General features: G+C 32.3%; 1 protein-coding gene across 16 annotated transcripts in view; it reads left to right on the top strand.

Annotated features, from left to right (window-relative positions):
* Positions 1-24,744, top strand: part of PCDH15 (protocadherin related 15) — a 1,849,154-nt gene that overhangs the window by 1,267,404 nt on the left and 557,006 nt on the right. For all 16 annotated transcript variants that reach the window (XM_033215155.1, XM_033215225.1, XM_033215195.1 and 13 more), the window contains 2 exons: positions 10,933-11,093; positions 20,690-20,845. In XM_033215155.1, coding sequence (XP_033071046.1) covers positions 10,933-11,093; positions 20,690-20,845 — 317 coding nt within the window. The remainder of the gene's footprint in view (positions 1-10,932; positions 11,094-20,689; positions 20,846-24,744) is intronic.

Below are 24,744 nucleotides of genomic sequence, written 5' to 3' on the forward strand. Positions count from 1 at the left end.
TAAGCTTAAGTTAAGCTAGGCACTGCCTTAGAAAAAAATGACAGAATTTAGTCTTAATACTTGCCCACTTTTGCATGAAAAAAGCAAACTGTGCTTCAGCATGCATGGTTATTAAATATGTCCTCCAATTAATTGTTTCCAGAAGCAAATTACCTATAGAAACAAAACCTTTTTCTGTAACATAGTTCTAATTCACATTTAGTATAGTCATAACATCCTTCTGTTTTATTATTTTCAATAACTTATTAAAGAATTTTGCCTTATTGTTTACAGAATTGTTCATCTGAATGATTTTATAGGTGAGAAAACAGATTTAACTGTAGGGTTATGACAACTCAGAATTCTCCTAGAGGTACTGAAAAACCACATTTTCTATTATACAAATGTATCTATGGAATAAAAAGTTTTAAATATCTGAAATCAGAGGAAAATGATGTGATCTTTCTCTCTGCCTAGAATATACACTTGGATTTGGATCAACCAGAAACTCAAAAAATAAAATTAATGGTGTTGTTGAAATACGTTCATTGATTCACTCCTACCAGTTAATTCCACACCAATTTTTTTTTTTTTTTTTTTTTTTTTTTTTTTTGAGAGGAGTCTGTCGCCGGGGCTGGAGTGCAGTGGCCGGATCTCAGCTCACTGCAAGCTCCGCCTTCCGGGTTTACGCCATTCTCCTGCCTCAGCCTCCAAGCAGCTGGGACTACAAGCGCTCGCCGCCTCGCCCGGCTAGTTTTTTTGTATTTTGTGTAGAGACGGAGTTTCACCGTGTTAGCCAGGATGGTCTCGAGCTCCTGACCTCGTGATCCCCGTCTCGGCCTCCCAAAGTGCTGGGATTACAGGCCTGAGCCACCGCGCCCGTCCCACACCAATTTCTTAAACATCCTCTTTGTCTTATATAATTCTGTTTGTTGTCCTACAGTCAATGAGGTACTTTTGTTTATTATTTGAATATGTGGGTTGTCTTTGCATGGAATATTGCTTGGGTTTTAGCTAATATTAAATATGTATAAATGACGCAGACAAAATCAAAATCATGTTTGACCATACATATAACATAAATATTTTCATGCCTATTATAAACATAGGAAGACTGAAAATCTAAAAGAAAACACTTTAATTTGTTCTGTGATTAAAGTTCTATTAACTCTCAAGCTTAACAAACTTACTTCCCCTATCCAAAGTACTATATATGCAATCTTTAATAATTAAACTACTGTGATGTTGATAAATTTAATATAAACTCTTCAAACATCTAAAAGGGTAGGCAAGCATACTCAAGAGGATTTTTTTCTTAAGGCATTTAATCAATTTTATTCAATCTAATCAATCATACTTACAAATTTACTGAATTGAATTATTTAAAACTTTGAAATAGTGTTTAAAAGCTTAGTCAAAATTGTTATATTTTAAATCACATATCTAACAACAACAAGTTTCTACAGTTGCATTTTCACTGAGAAAAAGGGAATTTCACAAGTTCAAATGAAGTTTTAGTTTAAAAATAAATGGGATCTTCAGCTTGGTAGAGATTTAATTTCTTGGTTAGCGAATTGAAGAAAAGGCCAAAATTTGAGGTTTATAATTGATTCTAATGGAGGCACGAGTTAAGAGGTTGAGCTTTTTCATCAAGTAAGGCTTTTTTGGCTTTTATCTTTCCAAATCAATCTTTCACATACATTTTAAAATCGTTATTTTTGGCTGAGTGCAGTAGCTCAAGCCTGTAATCCCAGCACTTTCGGAGGCTGAAGCGGAGGGATCACTTGAGCTCAGGAGTTCAAGACCAGCCTAGCCAACATGGTAAAACCTCATCTCCACTAAAAATTAAAAAAAGAAAAAAAATTTAACTGGCTGTAGTGGCAGGCACCTGTAATCCCAGCTACTGGGGAGGCCGAGTCACAGGAATCACTTGAACCCAGGAAGCAGAGGTTGCAGTAAGCCAAGATTATACCACTGCACTGCAGCCTGGGCAACAGAGCAAGACTCTGTCAAAAACAAAACAAAACAAAACAAAAAACAAAACAAAACAAAATATTTGTTTCTTTGATTTCAACTCCTGAGATATATTTTTCTAATGAACAGAACTGCCTGATTAGATTCTATAATCTTTTTTTTTTTTTTTTCGGTGGAGGAGAGTGGGGTACGACCGTTGTTTTTACCCACTTTAATCGTTATGTTGAAACACACACATACACATACACACACACACACGGCATGGTCTGCTTGTACTTTTAATTTTAATTGCAGCAATTTGATGGTCTGAAAATATTAAAATCTTGCAATATTCTGAGGGTATGAACCTTTCCCATTTACACCAGTCTGAGAATTAAATATGGTAATTCCTTGAAAGTCTTTATATTTTATCTCTTAGTCTAGTTAATAGTCAGCAAATGCTAATAAGCACTAATAAGCATTTTTGACCTTAGTAATATGATTTTTGTTGTTTTTTATCTTGTTCATTTTTGCTTTTGCCAGCAAGAAATGACCTTTTATTTCATGAAAAATTATCAGTAGTAACTGTGAATAAACTGTTGTGATCTTTTTGTTTTATGTTTTACATATGCATAGTCTTTATTTTTTATTTTTGCTGGGTTTTATGTATGTTCTGTGTTTCTTTTATTTCAGTTGTAAAGAAAGTATATTTTACAATTTAAAAAATTTTGTTGATAATGTCCCCAATTTAATGAAAAATAATATATAACTCCTTTATAGGCTTAAATCTATATAAGTTCCTAGTATCTGTAGGATGAAAAATATTATTTGTTGGGTAATTGCATGCCTCCACTTACATTAATTTTTATTTTTTCCTCATAGAACTCTATATTGCTGATTGTAAAAATCTTGGGAACTTGTTTAAACTCACAGGTAGTAAGTAGTGTGCAGCCAAGATTCTGAACATAGGTCTTTTGGCATTAAACCCTGTATCAATTACTTGTTATTGTATAACAATATCATTAAAATGAGGTAATTTAAAACAACATACATTTATTATTTAAGAGTTTCTTTGAGTCAGGAGTCCAGACACAGCATAGCCAGGTATTCTGCTTAAGGTTTCACAAGAGTATAATTGAGGAATTGTCAGGGCTACCAGTTTGATCTGAAACTTGATTAGGGAAGCATTTGCTTCCAAGCTCAATCAGATTGTTATATATTCCTTATGGACTCAGAACACAACACAGATGTGTTCTCATGTTATACAGATACATAGACACATATATACAACATAGAATTTCATGTAACCACATAGTCATATACATGGGAAATAGAAACATAGAATTTTCTTTGGGGTAGAGGCAAGTCACAGATATTTTTGAACCATCCTTAATGCCCACTATCCTATTTTATGGGAGGCAAGCGCTAATGTCACAGACTACATCTATATCTATCTCTATATCTGTGACCTAGGGAAATTGATTCTAGGGTCACATCGTTGGTAATTATATTATACTCTTCTCTCATATTTTAGAGTCATTTCCATTGTGATCTTTTGAACTTTTGTGAAGAATCTTATAGGGCATGAAATTCAAAATAGTGAATTTATGTGTATTCAGAATTTTTGAATAAGTTTCCCAAAAACTGAAAACAAAACTAAAAAGATTTTTATGTTTTTATATTTAAAAATGTATATATCCAAGAGAAAAGCAACATATAGGGAACTAGGGAAAGGAGAACTAAACTGTCAATTAGTAGAACCAGGCTTTTGTTCTGAATCTGCTTTTAATTTTTTTTTTTTTTTTTTTTTTTTTTTTTTTGAGACGGAGTCTGGCTCTATCGCCCAGGCTGGAGTGCAGTGGCCAGATCTCAGCTCACTGCAAGCTCCACCTCCCGGGTTTACGCCATTCTCCTGCCTCAGCCTCCCGAGTAGCTGGGACTACAGGCGCCCGCCACCTCGCCCGGCTAGGTTTTTTTTTGTATTTTTTAGTAGAGACCGGGTGTAGTGGCTCAAGCCTGTAATCCCAGCACTTTGGGAGGCCGAGACGGGTGGATCACGAGGTCAGGAGATCGAGACCATCCTGGCTAACACCGTGAAACCCCGTCTCTACTAAAAAATACTGAATCTGCTTTTATTAACTAGGTTGTCTTGGTCATGTGATTTTAACTCTTGGGATTGGAAAATGTGGAGATAACAGAGGATTGACTTGATGTTCCTTCTCTATATACATAAAAAGGGATACTAAGTTTCCTCCTAGTTCTAAAATTTTGTGATTCAATTTTTAGTTGTATAAGTGACATATGAAAAAAATAAACATAAATTCTACATCAAAATGTACAATGTATGTGAATTTACTTAATACTTTATTCACAACATAATAATCGACATTAGTAAGTACCTAAATATTAAGGTATTTCTTTCAGTTGCTAAAGAAAAAGCTAAAGATAGAAGAACAAAACTCCAATTCTGAAGTTTTATTCTTGGATTTCTGTGCCTACCCTAATACATCATCTATTATATATCCTGAAGGAATATAATAAGTAAGTAAAATATAACGTTACCTGAGAAATACAAGTGAAGTACACTTTAGTAAAGTCTTCCACTTTGCAATGTTGTTTTTTTTTCTTTTGAAGTAAATAAAATTTAAATTTTAAGGACCTACATAGTTTTGCAGAGCAACATGTTTTTAATACTTGTAAGTTTTTATTTAATTAAATAAAAGCTTATTTAATAAGTTGGTGACTTGGCATTATTTCTCATTTTTAGCAAGAATTGATGTAATTAATATATTCCTAGCATTCGACCCCAGCCCAACCAAAATTTGTACTGTCATGATAAGGTTGCTGGATACACACATTATATATGTCTTGCCATGTTGGAGTTTTCCAAGTGGTTATCTAGATACAATATGTACATACACATAGTTGAAATGTAGTTTATATAATTGTAAAGGAAGAAAAAGTGTGAAAAGTCAAAGAAGAGAGACACTACTTTCAGGAAGGTGCTGGGAAATTTTGATTAAAAAAGAGGATTTGAGAATGAAAAAGTCATATTTTAGCCTGATAATCTTGGAATATAGATTTTACTCAATACTGACAGAATAATGGCTATGGTCATTGCTTAACCTCACTGGGAAACTACATAATAGCTAAATTTTCCCTTTTTATCTTTTACTTTTTTAATTAATAATGTACTTTGGGAAGCTTTAATTTTTTGGTTGTTTGTTTTGCTTGCAAGGATTCACATGCAAGAGAAAGCAATATATGCTTCTGGTTATATGATATAAATAACAGTCTTCTACTTGGCTCAAATGGGGGAAGATTGTGGGGAAAATCTTAGCAATCCCTATTGTTTCTACAACTTTAAATAATTAATTGTTTTAGAGCACCAATTAGTGGGTTCTATGCACAGAGTGATTTTTCCTTATTTTAATGTTTGGAATGAACTAAAGCATTCAATTACTCTCTCCCTACAGAACTTACTCTCTCAGCTTCATTGAGTTTGGTTAATTAGAAAGGCACCAGACTCCACACCAACCTGCCACAGCCACCTCCCCAGCAATTTTAGAGAGTAATTCATTTGCATTATAACTGTCTATTTAAAGAAGCAAATAACTTTTCCAGGGAAACATTGAATATCAAAATATGATTTATATGACTCTCCATCTCTCTCTCTCTCTCTCTCTCTCTCTCTCTCTCTCTCTATATATATATATATATATATATATATTCATCCAGGCTATCTATCTATCTATCTATCTATCTATCGTTTCTATAATATACATATAGAGTTGTTTCTTGGTATCCATGGGGAATTGATTCCAGTATTTCCCTTTCCTCCCATGGATACCCAAATCCAGGGACACTCAAGTCCCTTAAATAAAATGGTGTGGTATTTTCATATAACCTATTCACATTATTCCATATACAGTCATGTGTAGCATAACTACATTTTGGTCAATGACAAGCCCCATTATGTGATTCAGGTCCCATGAGATTATAATACTATATTTTATTGTATGTTTTCTGTGTTTAAATATGTTTACATACACAAATACCATTCTGTTACAATTGCCTACAATATTCATACAGTAACATAGTGTACAGGTTTGTAGCCTAGGAGCAATATGCTACACCATATAGAGTAGGTGTGTAGTAGGATATACATCTAGGTTTATGTAAATATACTCTATGATGTTTGTACCATGACAAAATTGCCTAAAGACACATTTCTTAGGATTTATTCTTATCATTAAGCAACCTTTATGACTAGGCTTTAAATCATCTCTAGATTACTTATAATACCAAATACAATGTAAATACTATGAAAGTAGTTGTTATACTGTGTTGTTTAGAAATGAGAAAAAGTCTGTAAATGTTTAGTAAAGATACAACTATCTACTACCTTCCTAAATATATTTGATTCCTGATTAATTGCATCCATGGATTAGAATCTCATGGATATGGAGAGCCAACTGTACATGTACGTGTGTGTGTTACGTGTGTATATTTCCTAATAAAACCAAGCACTGTACTGAGGATGAGCAAAAAGTTTTCTACATAAAGACCGCTACTAGTATGAATTTCTTGAATAAGGCTTTTTCCTGCCTTTGAAACTAATTAGTTTCTATGAGAAAATACAAGACTGAGGTAAGAAAGTGGGAAGAGTGGTGGTCAGTCTGGTGATAGCAGGCCTCGATGGTTTGCCTATCGGTTAAAATGTAGCATAGAAAGAACTGTCCATGGCCGGGCGCGGTGGCTCACACCTGTAATCCCAGCACTTTGGGAGGCCTAGGCGGGCAGATCACGAGGTCAGGAGATCAAGACCATCCTGGCTAACACGGTGAAACCCCGTCTCTACTAAAAATACAAAAAATTAGCCAGGCGCGGTGGCGGGCGCCTGTAGTCCCAGCTACTCGGGAGGCTGAGGCAGGAGAATGGCGTGAACCCAGGAGGCGGAGCTTGCAGTGAGCCGAGATCGCGCCACTGCCCTCCAGCCTGGGTGACAGGGTGAGATTCCGCCTCAAAAAAAAAAAAAAAAAAAAGAACTGTCCATTAGAGGCATGGGGACTTCTTTACAGTTGTGTCTCAAAGAGGCATTCCCTCTTACTTCTTGACTTCTAATATTGATTACTGTGGATTTAAGTCTTTTGAATTCATCTAAATTCTTTCAGACTGCTTACCACACTAATGTGTTGACCAAACATAACCCTAGCTTTGTGAAATGAAGAATAGGCTTGGTTTGTAAGGCTTCTGTGACATGAAATAAGTTATTTTTAGCCAAAAATGATTTCCTTCCAAAATGGCATTATTAACATCAACGACAATAACCATAGTTTTCATTTTAGAAATTCTTTCTTGTGCCAGGAACTGTAGTCAGCACTTCACATATATTATCTAATTTAATCATCAGAGCAAACCAGTAGGCTCTTGTTTGATGTAAATTACATTATACACACTGGTAAATAGAAGAATAAAGTTGGTATAATAAGGAAGGTTTATTAATTTATAAGTTATTTTCTAGTTACTTAAGCTTATTCATACATTTGTTATTTATGCTTTGATATAATCTGGATAAGCTTTTTTTCACAATTAAAAAGAAAGGGCTAGCTATGTAAGAAGATCTTAAGAAAAAATGGAAAATCTATTGAAGAACATTTATTCTATACAAGTAGAGTCTATATTAGCAGTTACATGAACTCCTGTAATTTATAATATGTTAATCTCTCTGGAGAATCAGGAAGTACATAAAAAGAAGCTGCAAAATTATCTGAATTAATAGGCTAATAAAGAGGCTAAATGAAAGATGAAGTTTTCCATTTTTATAAAAATCATCCCTAGAGGTAAATGGCCCTCAATACCTACTTCTTGAAGGAAGAAGCACAAATCCCAATATTTAAGGCTGTAAAAGACTGGCCAAGAAATGTGTTGAAAATATCAATAAATATTTAACTTAGTATTTTTAACATGATTGTGATTGTTTTGATTTTCATTAGTGTTCTAAATACAAGAGAACAAGTCTTTTTCAGGAATATACATGTAAGTATTATAGTAGAAATGCCTTTTCTATTATAGTACTGATTTTATAGAGGAGAAAAATCGAAGGTAAATGTGGTTAAGTAATCTATCCACTTTCACATAGTCAGTAAGTGGTGGATTATGGATTGGATTCTAAGCCTATCCATTCCAGGGCCAGCTCTCTTAACTTCCATTATATGAGTATCAAACTCAATTTAATTCCATTTTCTGGGCTGTCACCATTTTTATTATGATGAAGGGAAAATTTCATATAAGGTGAATCCCATCTTGGGTATTACCTATTCTGCAAGACAGGCATATTCAGGATTTGCACCTGTTGATCCCTTTATTATAATTAAATATGTCTCTTTACCACTACTAAACATGCTCATTCTAGCTGATATTAATAGAACTATCCAGCTTTCTTATTTAGTGTTGTGTCATGCCTCCCATCTTTGTATTTTTAACTTATCTGTAATATTTAAAATGAAGTCAAGGAATGGAATACCTCTAAACATCACATGAAACATGTTAAGCAAAAGGTTTATTGGCAAAAAGGGAAGCTTGCAAAGTAATGAAGGAGGAAAGGGGGCACATTATCCCAGTATAGCCAGAGTATTCTGGTGTTTAGCTGCTTGCCAGTATTGTCTAGAACACTAGCTTTTCAGATCTCAAAATCTTAGGATATGTGGAAAGATACAGTCACCAATGCTGGGATGGGGTAGGGAGGGCCAGGAGTTTCTGGCTCAATGTTAACTTTAGCTTGGGTGTCATATATTCTTCCGAGGAGAGTGGTACGGGCACAGTTGTTCAGGCAATTCAGAGTGAACACCTAGGTTAATATTTTTAAAATATGTATATTGCTCCTTGTATCATGTCTGCCCAAGCTTTACTCTCTTCTCTCTCTCCCCTAAACTTTTGACTTAAAGCAAGATGGTATATGAACATTTGAGACACATTTTTTTTTCTTTCTGGCAATACAAATGGACAATTCTAAAGGGGAAAGCAGGCAAACAAACCAAACTCTTTCTTTTTTCAACAAACCAGCAGTAGAAAGATTTATTGTTGAGTTTCAATCATTGAACTCAGGAGTGAGCTGAGAGCAAGAAAAGTATAGATGTTTTCCATGAAAATTAGAATTATTAAATAAAATATAAATCCAGATAGTGTTTTTGTTTCACTACTTTAATATTAGTTACTAACTATTAAAACTTTATCTGGTTATAACCTATTTGCTTTGTAAAGGGAGTTCAATGGCTCCTTCCCTTAGTGTGTCGTGGAGTATATATATATAAAATATTAGAAGATTTGCAGTTGCTACTCTTAAACACTATTGAGTCAAGGTATTAATGTTAATGTTAGTTGACCTGCCTGTTGTACGTAATTTTTTCTTCATCAGAAAATAAATTACCTTTCAATTTCTCAATTATGTATTGAAATATAAATCAAATATCTTTTTTGTGGTGAGTTGTGTGAAGTATTTGTAAATTAGTACGTACTGGGGCCTTGAATATATATATACATTCTTGAACATATTTATAGGCAGATATCTGATCTATACTTTGGAGTATATTGTGTATAGGTTATATATTTGCCATTTCAGTCAAAAATAAAAATACTCATTCCACTCAATATTCATATAATTAAATCCTAGTATGTGAAAAAGTGGAAAACAAATCTTTCCGTTTACAAAAGTATGTGTATGTGAGACAACATTTGTGTTTAAACATTATTTTAGCCTGTTACAAAAGATTAATGATTCTTTCCAACATTTCTTAGACAGAAAAAGACCTGTAGTAATAGTACGATAAAGAAATATTATAGATAATTATAGTTCTTATTACATTACTGAGAAAATATTTTAAAGAGACTTCCACTTTTCTTGTAATTATGCAATGGTATAACATTTAGGCCAATTTCATGCCTTAAGAAAATGCAACAGATACATTTTTCATTATATTTTTCAAGCTAGATTCATATTTATGGATTCTCTATATATTCTTGAGTACTATCCTAAGGCAATGGGTTATCTCAATATTTGCCATTTATTCCAGTGTTTTTTGGAGGCTACATTTTATTTGCATAGCCACATCTCTTCTATATCTGTAAGTTTAATAAAATGGATCCGCTAAAAATGACTGCTCCAAGCCATGGTATATTATTATTTGGCAAAGAGATCATTGCTGCGTGAGGGAAAAATGGTATTTGAGTTGCATCAGTGCTGTTTGCATTCAACATGTAAAATGCATGGGATCTTTAACAGAGTAGGAAGGGTTAGAGACATAATCTTTTCAAGTCTTATTCAAAAACTGTCTACAATTCAGCTTGCTGAAAAAAAATAACAAGAAATCAAGCACTGAGATGTTACATTGGCATAGTGTGTTGTTCTAGTGGAGTGACCCAGATATGTCTTAAAGAAGAATGGCTTTTATTGCATTTCTGCACACTAGTTTTGTCTTTTATATCAAGATTTATGTTTTATGTATCTGCCCTAAGATAAAAAGAAGCAGTTCTCACCGTGGGAGACTCAGCTACTTTTAAAAAATCTGTACTTTCCTCTTCCTTTCTTAGTTTCACCATATCTTTTTTTTCACATCAGAGGTCTTATAGAATTAATTGAGGCATCAGACTCTGCTATTACAGGCATTTCCTTTTCTTCAGGATAAAACTCAATGATAACTCCTGTGAGAAATGACAGATGGGGGGAAACAGATTCATGTTGTTAGAGGGAAACACAAAATGGATGATGAAACTCACCATGTCGGAATCTCTGCCTTCCACCAAAAATAGTATTTATAAATAATATAATGCAGATATTTTGGCCTTTTGGCAAAGAATATTTTCTGTCTTATGTTAGATGTATAGTTGAGTATTTTCTGCTTTAAAACTGATTGTGAGCCAGCCACAGTTTAAGAGCATGATCTTTGCCAAAGAATTCATATGAGTAGAATGTGTTTTCAAATAACTTTCTTTGGTTTGCAGGTACAATTCTGGTGGACAATATGCTGATCAAAGGGACTGCTGGAGGACCAGACCCCACCATAGAACTTTCTTTAAAGGACAATGTGGATTACTGGGTGTTGATGGATCCTGTTAAGCAAATGCTTTTCCTGAACAGCACCGGGAGAGTTCTGGATAGAGATGTTAGTGATTTTTTTTTCTTTGCCCCTGTGATAGGAGTTTATTATAATTTAAATGTCTATGTGTGTGTTTATATTGAATTATTTATATAATTTGAGTTTATTTCCTGAGTATATCAATAACAGTTTATTTAACTCATTGAAAGAAGTATGAGAAAGGAACATCTGTGTCTTAGAGAACCATTATACTTCTGATTTAATATCCTGGAAGCTTGTCAATTTCTGAACAAGAAGAAAATAGAGTGCTTAGAAAAAAGAGGTGGTACCCTTGGCAAAGTAGGACAAGCATGGCTATAACTCATTTCTTTCCAACGATGGCAACACATAAGTGTGTCACTCAGCTGTTGGCTTGAAGACATAGTTTGGCAGGTGCACTCACAGGAGCCTGCTTTACAACCAGTAAGCCTTGGTTGAAAGTCAAAACTGTAGAAATGTCTTACATAGCTGCAAAAAAGAAAAAAAAAAAAGAGCAAAAGTTTCATGGTAATATGTCAGTTAAGTAGTTGTCAGATAGCATAAATACTTTTTTATTAAGAATATCTATGTTGGGCTTGGTACAGTGGTAGCTCATACCTGTAATCCCAGCACTTTGGGAGGCCCAGTTGGGAGAACTGCTTGAGCCCAGGAGTTTGATTCCAGCCTGGGCAACAGAGCAAGACTCTGTCTTGACAAAAAATTTAAAAAACTAGCCAGGCATTGTGACACATGCCTGTAGCCCCACTAATCTGCAGACTGTGGTGGGAGGATCACTTGAGCTTGGGGTAGGGGAGTGGAGGCTACAGTGAACCATGATCTCACCAATGCACTCCAGCCTGGGCAGCACAGCGAGACACTACCTCAAAAAAAAAATTGCAAAATTACCAAAGTTGCTGGACATTTCATTTCTGGAAAAGTTTTTTAAAAAACAGTTTAATAGGTTTAAGTAACTGTCTAAAGTAACTTTGTACTCATTTATTTGCATCTCAGTCTTTCTTGAGTGCAGAGGGGCAGGGGATAGTGGATTATAACCAGTAATTGTACTGGACCCTGGGAAAACTCAGAGAGTAACTCTAAACATGCTTACCCACAAGTTCCCAGCTTAAGAAATCCAAATGTCAGATACTCAGCTTAGTGAGCCTGAGTCATTTCACATCATTGTGCAGGGTTTATGATCCACTTTACGATAGGTTATGGAGTGCTTGATACTTTATACTATTTCATGTCTAAAATTTGGAGTCTTTAATAAATCTCAATTTGCCTCTTATTTTAGTACAGTTTACTATATACTTTATTACCTATGAATTTTTTGAATTCGTGTGAATTATGTTTTCCTGCTGCCACAGTGCTTTCAGGGGTTCATTCATCAAAGCATAAGGGCTTTTATTCTGAATATCCTTAACCCAGCGTCCATCTGTTTTATGTGATGTATAGACCATTACTGCTAAACAAATAGTGAGGTAAATCCGGGCTTTTCGTCCAAATCTAATCAACACTGGAAATTGCAGTCTCATTTAATTGTAAAATAATATATGCTTATGGTAAACATATCAGAAAATAAGAAGCATATATATGAAGGTAGTTTTATCAGTTAAGAAAAATAACATCTAATATTTATTCTGCCACATTTTATTTCAAGCATTTATGTGTATTGGTATGTATATTTATAATACTTATTAATTTAAATTGGATTATACTGTTCATTATGCTTTTAGCCTACTTTTTAAATGAAATTTATAATACCATGTAAAATTATAATGCAAACAAATGTATACTTATATAATTATTTTTATTAGCTGCATATTTGGTTATTGGATGAATAAATCAGAGATTTTTAAAAAATGAATCTATTTTGGATGTCAAGTTTATTTGCAGTTTTGAATAATTACAAAGATGATGCAGTGAAAATTTTTGTACATGCATCTTTGTACAATTGTTTGGTGGTTTTATAGAGATAAATTAATTTACCATCATTATATTACTGAGATAGGGAGTTATATGCATTTTACTAAATGATCCCCCCTATATATTATATCTATATGCTTTGATACCAATATTGCTAAATAATTATAATGTCTGCAATAAAATAATAATATAATGTAAATATTTGAAACAATTTTAGTCTACTTGGAGAGGTGTTTTATGTTTTTACTTTATTGTTTTAACATTATTTACACTGACATAGAATAAGATTTGTTTCATCTGTATGCTTCTCTATCATCCTAGTTAACAATATTTTCTACAAAGATATGGTATTCATTTGAAAAAAAGTGAGTGCACACTTTTTATATAGATTGTATTTGTAAATATGCTCTCCAGTATTAATGAAATACATATTAATACTATGATATAAATACATGTAAATCTATACATTTATTTGCATTGTTTTAAATTTTATTTAATATAAAATGTTTTTCCCAAAAGCTAAATACAGAGAAAATATATATTATTATTAAATAATTATATTATGATAAATACCAAAATATTTGTAGTTTATTTTAAAATATAGGGCATTTATCTGAAATGTAATTCTTTTGGTTGTTGCCCGAAGTTTTGGGGTTGTTTTATGAATATAATGAATCAAAATAAAAAAATATGGGCTGGGTGTGACGGCTCATGCCTGTAATCCCAGCACTTTGGGAGGCCGAGGCCAGTGGATCACTTGAGGTCAGGAGTTCAAGACCAGCCTGGCCAATATGGTGAAAACCCATCTCTACTAAAAAGCCAAAAATTACCCAGGCATTATGTTGGGTACCCTGTAATCCCAACTACTCTAGAGACTGAGGCAGAAGAATCACTTGATCCCAGGAGATGGAGATTGCAGTAAACCAAGATCACACCACTGCACTCCAGCCTGGGTGACAGAGTGTGACTCTGTCTCAAAAAGGAAAAAAATATATATATATGTATATATATATATGTGTGTGTGTGTGTATATTTGTATATATACATATACATATTCAGTATCAAATATATATTATATATTCCATATATATATATATATATATATATATATGCTCTGAATAACAAAATGGAACGAACAATTTGAGTTTGACCCTACTAACAATGGCCAAAGCTCTGTATTATAATCACTAGCCTATAATTAACTTTAATCCTTCTTAATGGTAAATTGCTCTTAAAATTACTTTTATAGAAAATTTTCCACTGAATCTTTGTTATGAAATGATGCTTTTCTAAGAATATTCTGATTTTAATCAAAGTTATTTGGCTTATAAGGAAGACACAAAAATGCCTTCAAATGCTTTCAAGTTGATGGGAGAAAGTATTAAGAATACCAATAGCATAGATATAAAAAATAATTTGCTTTTATGGAAATTCTATGTTTACCAAGGAGAGAGAAAAACTATAATTAACTTTAATCCTTCTTAGTGGTAAATTGCTCTTAAAATTATTTTTATGGAAAATTTTCCACTGAATCTTTGTTATGTTGGACCATATGGTCTCTAGTTTCTACATTTGTCTGTGTATATTCTCTATTCTTCTCTCTGCAGAGCAGATTCCTTTATACACTTACAATTTTATCCATTGCCTTGTTATTCATTTGACTTTAAGTATTTTCTATGTTCATGCCATGCCAGTTTTTCATAAACTTTTGATGCAGTGGTTGTTAAAGAAGGCTTAAAGTCACTGTGTTTTGTTTTGTTTTAAAATTTCTGAGAGAAATAACAATTAAATACTCATTGGCTTGAATCTACAGCCAGGGGGCAAGGGGTAGGGCCAAGTGGTAGATCCATATCCGATTATACTATCTTTTTAGCAGCAGTTAGATAAAAATATATTTTCCAGAGAAAGTGATCCAAATCATGTTTTCTACATTTGCTCGTTGAGGCAATAAAATATCTCTTAATGGCGATGTTTGAATAATTATGGCTGCAATAGAATTAAAAGCAAACAATGTAAACAAAAACATTTTCAACATTGTGTTAAAAATAAGCTGATAAACCTGATCTTCATGAAAATTTCTGAGGGTGAATATAAAGCACAAAAATACCCAACACTCAAATATTTGTATTTAATTAGAAAGCATTTACATGAGATTGTATGAATATGAGCTGTTTCATAATTTTAAACTTGGTTCATAAGATTTTCCCTATGATCATCATTTATTTTTATTTCTTATTTTATTTTTTGTTCACTAAAGTTACATAAATTTTCAGCACCCAAAAATAAAAAAAAAAAGAAAGGAAAAGTTACAAAATTAAAAGTCATGAAAGAGAAACAACCAAAATGTGATATTTGGGGTGAACATGAAGATTCTCAGTAAGAAAGGCGCATCACATAAAAATTTTGAAATGCCAAATGATTGTCTCACATGGCCGATATGCTCTCATCACTGTTGGGCATGTGATAATAATGGTCATGACAATATCAATAATTAAAATAATAACAGAAAGAAAAGTGTGATTCGGGTACAGTCCTATAATACTTATCTCAAAATCCTGGGCTAAATTTTAAAAGCGTTTGAAATGAGAGAAATTATGTTCATAACAACATCAAATAGCTTCTTTTCTTTCAGACTCTAACTTAGTAGCTGCACAAAGAGTTGACTCCTCTGTCCAGGCCAGTGTCCATTTAATTGCTAAGTTTAGTAGTTTTATCTCCACATTGTATCTTGCATCTCCATTCATCAACATAACTTTAGTATAAGACCTCTTAGTTGTCACTCATATAAACTAATTGTTCTCTGCCACCTGTCTGGATTCAACCTATTCTACATTCAGTGCGCTGAAAGAGACTCTGTCCGCAGATACCTTTGCAGTGCAAACTGTTTTCTATCTGGCTCTTGAATTTCCCTAGATTCAAGATGCACCCTGTCTATATAATTTCTTTTTTAATTAAAAACATACGAGCTACAATCTAAGAAAACTAATGTAATTATTGTCCCATGACCACAATCCAATTTTTTCTTATCATGCCTTCCCTGATGTTCTTTTGAACATAAACTTTGAAATCACTGTTATCCAGTGCTATCAGTTGAATTTTATGTACTACTAAGACATATCTTAAATGCTGTTTCTGTATAAATTATTTCCTAATAACACTGGTATGCAGTTCTTTATTCTAAAATCCATATTATTTAATAGCATTTTTGACTTACTTTTTGTTTGATCACCTGATATCAGTTTTATAAAAGTTGCTGTTAGTGTCCAAGGACGATGTCATATTAATCCTAACCCACATTAAATTTTTCATATAGCAAATACCTACCATTAAATAGACTGAATGTCCTTAATAATTCACTGTGAAAAATCTGCATATGTATCTACATGTCACATATGAGTAATAGTATTTTCAAATTGTCTTTTTAGGTAATATCTTTGGTAAATACGCTACTATTCATTGTGAAACTTTAATTTGTGAAGGACACTGACAACTCTGGCCAGCCATTTCCTTTAAATTTGCTTTTTTTTAAAGAAAATCTTTTCTAAAACACACAATGTGTTATTTCCTTTCACTGTCTTCCACATTACTTGTGAAATAGTAATGATTATGTTATAAAGGATAAAGGTAGTAAGTCCATAGACAGAAATATCATAACAAAAAAAAATTCGCTCGTGAGGATTGGATAAACTTTGCCTATACTTTATGAAAAATAAAGTCAATTCCTACATATTTTCCAAAAATTCATTCCCTGCCCCCCAAATCATTAAGACTTCCAAATCATTTGGTTTCTAGAAAAAAAATATATTGGATTGAAGATTTGTGCTATAATCTATACTGCTGATATCAACAAACTCCCTATAAAAACTTTAATTTTCATGTTGAATCCTAAGTGATTGATAAATTCATAACAAAAAAATTTCTATTTAATATTTTTTCTTTTTTAGAATTACAAAATTTTTACATTTTTGTGGGAATTTTTTTTTCTTCACACTCTTAAACCCACTTTTTAATGATAGTATCCTTTAAGTGTTGATATGTATCTTTTCTGATACACATATCATAACCTATACACAGGTACACTAATACACAAATGTGCAAGAATGCATTCAGAGTATTGTGTTAAGCACTCATTTTTAAACTGAAAGAATAGCTTGCATGTTTAAGTATATATGAATGGTAATAGTTTTAAATAATTACATGAACACAATTCTACCTAACTTTTTTTTTCTTCTTTGTTTGATGCATAAAGCAATGAAAGAAAATTAGAAAAGGTCAAATTACCATGACTTATTTTTGCCACCAGTTATGAAAGATAAAGCAGAATTTCCCTAACACATTCTTAAGCATTTTGGAGTCCCTAAACTCCCACTAATCGACTTAGTATGACTGTACTTTTATTTATGACCTTCTTATACAGCAGAATCGAATCTATGCCACTACAAAATTACATTGTGTGTTATATATTAGTCACAGGGAATTTTTGCCTCCGGTGTGATCCATTATGGTTATAATGTATTGCCCTCTAAGTTCTAGCCATGCTACTAACAGTTGCACAGGGAGCTACAGTTGAGAGTGACAACAGTTCCAGGTGACCTGGTTAGATCTAATTTATGGGTACTTAGCAGGACTAAGTGAGGCCTCAGTAAACAGTGCATTTGATCCTCTCTTTGATAAGATTGTGATCTTTTGGTCCCAGTGGTACCACTCCATGTAGAATTAGAAGTTGAAATAGAATGTTTGTATAGATCTCTCCTGCAATAATTGGAAGATAAATAACTTTAAAAGTGCACAATTCACCTCATTGTCTTCCAAGAGGTGTGCCAAGGGCAAATAGTACACATATTTATTTTGTTTTTAATTTACAATTAAAATATGCTGGACCTCCCTTAAAAAGTCTGTTAAAGCAAACACTTGAAAGCTGGTAGCAAAAATGGAGGTCATCTAATCCAAATTCTTTCCAGGAAACTTCTAAGAGCTAGTCTTTTTCAATGGTCTTTTATCCTCAAACTGGCCTATTTCAGTGATGGGTCTTGTTTTGTAGAATAGTCTGTTCTATTCTATGTCACGTTTGCCTCCTGATTTTTCTCTAGCTTTTACAAAGACAAATGTGAAAAAAGACATGGAAGCATAACAAATATCTTAGCTCATAATGGCAGAGGAAAAGTAATTGGAAGTGAGAAGGTACAAATTTATTTCTAACATAAACTATACTCTTCTACTGATTAGAATCTCTGCTCTATTTGTTGTTTTTTAAAACTTTTATGGGTACATAGTAGGTGTATATGTTTATGAGTTGCATGAGATGTTTTGATACAGGCACATAATTATTTGGTGCCAATTTGGCTTAAGAGAAGCCCTCTACTTATGGTGAAAACATGCCTTGAAATATTTTTCACCTATTTTTCTTATTTCTGCTCTCTAAAACTACAATAAATAAACTAATGGATGTTTCCATAACAACCATTTAGATATTTGGTAAATCATATGTTGTTAACTTTAAAATCCTCCAATTTTATACATTCTCAAAAGTGTTCAAATGTCTCTTCTATGCACCTGTAAAATGGTACTTGTTATAAGTTACCTATATATTATTAATGCCTGATAGTATTAATTAATGTATAGTGTGCATTAGTGTTCCAGTAGCCCATTTACAGTGCTGGCATGTAAAATCAGCTTTTAGCTATCAAAATTTCACAATTAAATTTTTACATTAATGTTTGTAGCCATCTATTACATTTGGGTGATTGATTTTTTTTCTATTACAAATTGGAGGATAAAATTTATTATTGTAAAAGTTTACCATTTTGTAACCCATTATTATGACTTATTAAGATGACTTTGAACCATGTCTTTTGTCATTAAATGTATTATACATCCTTCCAAGATTTGTGACATTCACAGATTTTATACACATGATTTTAATGCCTTCATTTATATCAGTGATTAAAGGTGAAATTGAGTAGATATGAAAACACAGAGCTATGTGTCATTTCATTACAGACCTCTTTTCATATGTCAGTGATGCCTCAATTTATTCTTTCTAGGTAGCATCATTCAGATAGATGCAAATTCAAGTCAACTTTCTTTTTCTTTGTTGGCCATGAAAATATCTTGAAACTAAATCATGATTTCCTTCAGTGTATATATATAGTTTCTGTAACATTTTTCTCATTTACAAATGTGGTATGCATTATAGATTTTATTTTTTCACTCTTTTGGATATTTATTTTTTAAATAAATAAAATAGGATATGTATTTAATCCATTAGGTGTTTAACATAAGCCTAGTATAGTCTAATCACATGCAGTATTTACAATCCTCAATGGTGTAACTATTAGCCTTAATTTTATAGTTGAATAAATGAAGCATAAAGATACTTTGTACTTTTTCCTATATCATACAGTTAGTAGGCTATGGAACTGGAAGTCACGCAGTTTGACTCCAGGTCATCTGCCTTAGGCACAGGGCTGGTTACTGGAAAGAGGGATACCATCATGACTAAAATAACACACAGGTTTTATTGAGCTTCCATTCTAGTGAAGGCAGACAAACCAAAACACATACATAAAGTATATAATAAGTCAAATTTTGGGTGAGAAATGCAATAAAGAAAAATAAATTGGAAGAAATTTGAAAGGAGAGGTCAGGTTGGAGACAAGGTTTTTAGGATGGAGGAGTCAGGATAGGACACTGCAAAAATGATATATTTAGAGCTAAAATTGTATAAGCTTAAAAGGGGTTAAAAATCACAAAGCAATGTTTTGTAGTATTCAATACTCTTATCCTGGAGTCAAATAGTGGTAGGTGTGCATTCCAGCTCTGAAAGCTCTTAGCCATGGGACTTGAGGAAGTATACCTTTGATGATACCTTTCCCCTTCAAGGAATTTATTATAAAAATTATTAGACAAGTAAGCATATGCTTATGTATAATATGTATTGAAATATTGTTTATAATGACAAAATATAATAACCTGTAATAGGTCATCATAAATTATTACTTGGTTACATTATGCTATATTACTTGGATACATTATGCTATAGGCTTACAATGAAGTATAATGTTACTGTCACATAATATAACTTCATAGTAGTATACAAAAAATGCTATAGTAAATCTATATTTACAAACATGGACTGATATTCACTGTGTGCCTGTGTGTCTATAATAGGTACATATTTTGGGAAAGAAAAAGATTAGCACAATAAGCATTTAAATGTATAGAATGAGTAAGTTTAGTTGGCTGGATTTTGGATTTTGTCTTTTGATAATCAGTATTTTAAATTTGATCAACAATGAACATATAATATTTTATCAAAATATAAATAAACATAAAAGTTAAACAATATCTCTTCTCCAGGAATTTATTAACACTTTTTTCAAAGTAAAAGTTTATATTATTGCTTCTTCAATCTTTGGAGAGACAAACTTCGTTTCATCCCATCAATTCCAAGCATTAATTTTGTAGTTGCATTCATCAGCCATCCACTAACAGTGAGCATAATGCTACCTGAAGTCCACACACTGAGATACAAAATTAAACAATAAATTAATTATGATTGTCCGCTCTTGTCCTGAAAATGATCATTTGCTTCTAGATTATTGTAACTTAAAAATAAACAAGAATAGAAAAATGTACTGAATGAACAAGTGCTTTGACAGTGATGAGAAGCTTTGTTTTTAATTAGTATTTTTAAAGATGTAATTTCTACATTGCAGCCACCAATGAACATACACTCCATTGTGGTGCAGGTCCAGTGCATCAACAAAAAAGTGGGCACAATTATCTACCATGAAGTGCGAATAGTGGTGAGAGACAGGAATGACAACTCACCCACTTTCAAGCATGAAAGCTACTATGCCACAGTAAATGAGGTCAGTTTCTATTTACTCTCTCTCTGTCCTTTCTGTTGATATATGTATCTAACTGTATACAATAAATGTTTATAAATGATTCCTTTACAATTATGAGTTTAACTGTTTAGAAATACCAGGAAAACATTAAAAAAAAAAAAGTACTCAGAAGAAATATATGACTTCTGATGTTATTTTAGGAATTCATTTAACTATGGGAAAAATAATTTAATGTATTCATAATAATATATATTTTATTTTTCATCATCTTTGAAAATTTATTGCCTAGATCCGTTTACATGCTTATCTAGGCATAACAAGAGTTATTATTATTGTCCTAAGGCATTTATCTAACACAAATACATTGTCTTTGTATTTCTGAGGTGATCATACTAATTAAATACCGGAAGAAAATGTCTGCAATTCTATAAATGTAAAGTTATAGAATCGCAATAGAAATGTAAAGTTTCTGTATTTTAAAATCAAGTTCTGAAATATCTAAAAAGTAAATATAAATCACAACTGAATTCATGTAGAAAAATGCTGATCAAATTAGAAAAATTATATTTAAAAAATAGAATTATAACATTTTTAGGACATGCTTGTTTGTTGTTTTGCTTTGTTTGATTTTCTCTTTTGGCTAAAATGCGTAAGTGAAGTGCTTTTATGTTTTTTTAAACCGTGGTTACTTCATTAATTATTTTTAGTTAATTCAGCTACAAAATATGTCTAGAGTACCTCTAACGTGACCTATTATGGATATGTTAGATACATGAAAAAATGAATTATATTAATGTGATAGTACATATTTTAGCAGACCATCTTTACATTTCAAGAGTTTAAAAAATCTTAAACATTTACATACCTGCTTTATAGGAGAAGAACTGTAATTTGTGAATTAAACAGATCATTTGGGCCTTTAACTTCTACATTCTTTTTGAAATTACTAAAAATATTTTTTAGTTATTTCACATTCTTCTGTTCATGAAAGTTTGAAGAAATTATGTTCCTCATCATCTGAGATTTTCTAGATTGTATAACTTAAAAACAAAACATAAACTCCTATTTAAATTTAACAAGACAAATTACTGGTCGATAAATGCTTCACCTCTTTGAGTCACTTTTTTTTAATGAATTTCTACTGTAATGACAGATGCTAATTAATTTCCAAGTAACTAGTTTTAATGATATATAAATGATCTTATTTTCTAATACACCCTTTGAGTTATATTTGCTTTGTTCGGTTGAGTGCTAACTTTATTTTGGCATAAAGTGATAGGTGAATGATCTTAGGTAGCAAATATACTTACAGAATCTGCATATATACATATATACAGATTCTGTAAGTATATTTGCTAGTTCTGTATACGTGTGTGTGTGTGTGTGTGTATATATATACAGATTCTGTAAGTAGAGTTGCTAGTTCTGAGATACATGTGCAGAACGTGCAGGTTTGTTACATAGGTATACACATGCCATCTGTATATGTGTGTGTATATATATTTGTATATATGTGTGTATATATATGAATATACATATGTACACACACACACACACACACACATACACACACAGATTCTGTAAGTAGATTTGTTAGTTCTGGGATACATGTGCAGAACATACAGGTTTGTTATATAGGTATAAACGTGCCATGGTGGTTTGCTGCACCCATCAACCCATCATCTACATTACGTATTTCTCCTAATGCTATCCCTCGCCTACCCCTACACACCCCAACAGGCCCCAGTATGTGATGCTTTTCTCCCTGTGTCCATGTGTTCTCATTGTTCAACTCCCACTTATGAGTGAGAACATGCGGTGTTTGGTTTTCTGTTCTTGTGTTAGTTTGCCACGAATGATGGTTTCCAGCCTCATCCATGTCCCTAACTGCCCCTGGATCCCTGTTCATAGTTCTTTCTTACAGAAATTTATAATGTTCGATCTGAAATTCAAAGCATCACATGTGATTTGACTATTTCCAATTCCCTCTCTAATCCTTCCAGTGCCTTGTTAAACAGTAACCTTCTCAAATATCATTTTAATCATGCAACTTTACTTTTCAAAAATTTTGCAATTTCTCATTATTGTCAGGTGTCAAAAGGTCACTTCCTTTGGCAGGCCTTCAAGCTCTTCCATAATCTGATCGTTTGTCAGTGTATTCTGAACATTCTCAAATTCTCCCTGATAATGCCTTATTCTGTTTAGATTAACTTCCTCACATATCGTAACTATCTCCATTTCTTAGCCTTTACTCGCACTGTTCATTTTGCCTAGAATAAGATCCTCCTTGCCATGCAAGTCTCAAAGTTTCATTTGTCTTTTTTTACTTGATTTATTTTTATGAAATAATCCCTGATTATGTACATGCATAGATCTTCAATTTATTCAAACCCTAAACTCCCAAATATTGAGTGATAAAATTATAGAAAAGGTAAAGATTTGATCTTAAACATTATTTCGAGAAGCTGGATTACTGTGGAAAGCTGTCCATATGTGGTTGAACTGGTAAGTTTCTCACAATACATTTCCCTTTAGGTAACTGAGGCAATCCTATCCCATTGACATTATGGTCATATCTTCCGTGGTTTGATAATATCAAATTTGTGTACTTGATGATCATATTTTTCACTTCTGATTTTGCCCATACTTTCTATATTTACTTTCTTAAAAAAAAAAGTACATTTAAACCTTGAAATTGCATCAAAAGAAAAAATAGAAATTTAGCTATTATTCTCATTTTTCATTTGAATAGTTCTTCCATAGTACTAGCACTTAATTTAGTTCAATGAATTATAAATTATGAATTATCTATTAGTTTAGTTGATATGAATTATCTATTATGAATCATGTATTAGAAAGATGTATTAAAATTATATACACACATACATATATATGTGTATGTGTATAAATAGATATTCCTATCTCATCCATCTACAATGCTGTATTTATAATAAAATTAAATGAAATGAGTTTTATTCTGTGCAAGATTGCAAGACATTTTTCATACTATTTCTCCTTTTAATATAAGACATGAAGTTTATACAATTAAGAAAGATCTAAATGTTTTTCCAAGAAAAATCATTCACAGTTTAATAGATTGTGAATGTCAAAATATTTCACATTCCATTGAAATGCAAAAGACAGGTATAATAAAGTCATTATCACAGATTTATAAAGGAAGCTTCCACAATTAAGTCCTGATTAGTCACTCTTTGTATTCACTATGAGAAATCTGAGAATTGGAGCAGTAGTGTAAATTGATGGTTACAAAATTGACTATGGAGTTGGGAATAAAACTCAATTCCTTAGTTCAATAATCCCTTTATTACTTATCAAGAGACATTCTAGTATTCTAAATTATAACTACTTTCATGTACCTTATTTTACAAATAAATATGATTTACATTTATGGTATTATATCATAATCACAATCAGCACTTTTATAAATGCATTAAATACTACCCTCTTATGCTCTTTGTAAACATGTACTTCTATTAGTTTGTCAAGAATTCACCAAAACACTATTAGTTCCTCTATCTAAATGTCGAACACGGGTTATAACAAGGTTTCAAATGTCTTTCTCATGAGCAAGACATAAGACATTGAAGTATTTTTCTCTTTTTTAAGTGAAGACTCAATTAGCTTTAAACAATTGTATTGTTAAGTAAATAGTTTGCCTGGTTTCAAGAAAAAATTACACAGTTGCTTATCATTCTCAAGCAATTTTTGGAGGCAAATCTTTCTTGACAGTGATGTCAGTTTTTTGAGGTGTATCTCACTCCCTAACATTTCTTTTGATGAAAATAAACAAGAGCAAGTCATGGCAGACATAATGTTTCCTTAAGCATGTGAAAAATTTATCTCAAGTTAATATAGAGCTTATATGTGTCTTGGTTTTTAATGATCTTTTCACTGAGAGC

This window comes from Trachypithecus francoisi, unplaced genomic scaffold, assembly GCF_009764315.1.
Source record: "Trachypithecus francoisi isolate TF-2019V2 unplaced genomic scaffold, Tfra_2.0 Contig00586, whole genome shotgun sequence".
Classification (NCBI taxonomy): Eukaryota; Metazoa; Chordata; class Mammalia; order Primates; family Cercopithecidae; genus Trachypithecus; species Trachypithecus francoisi.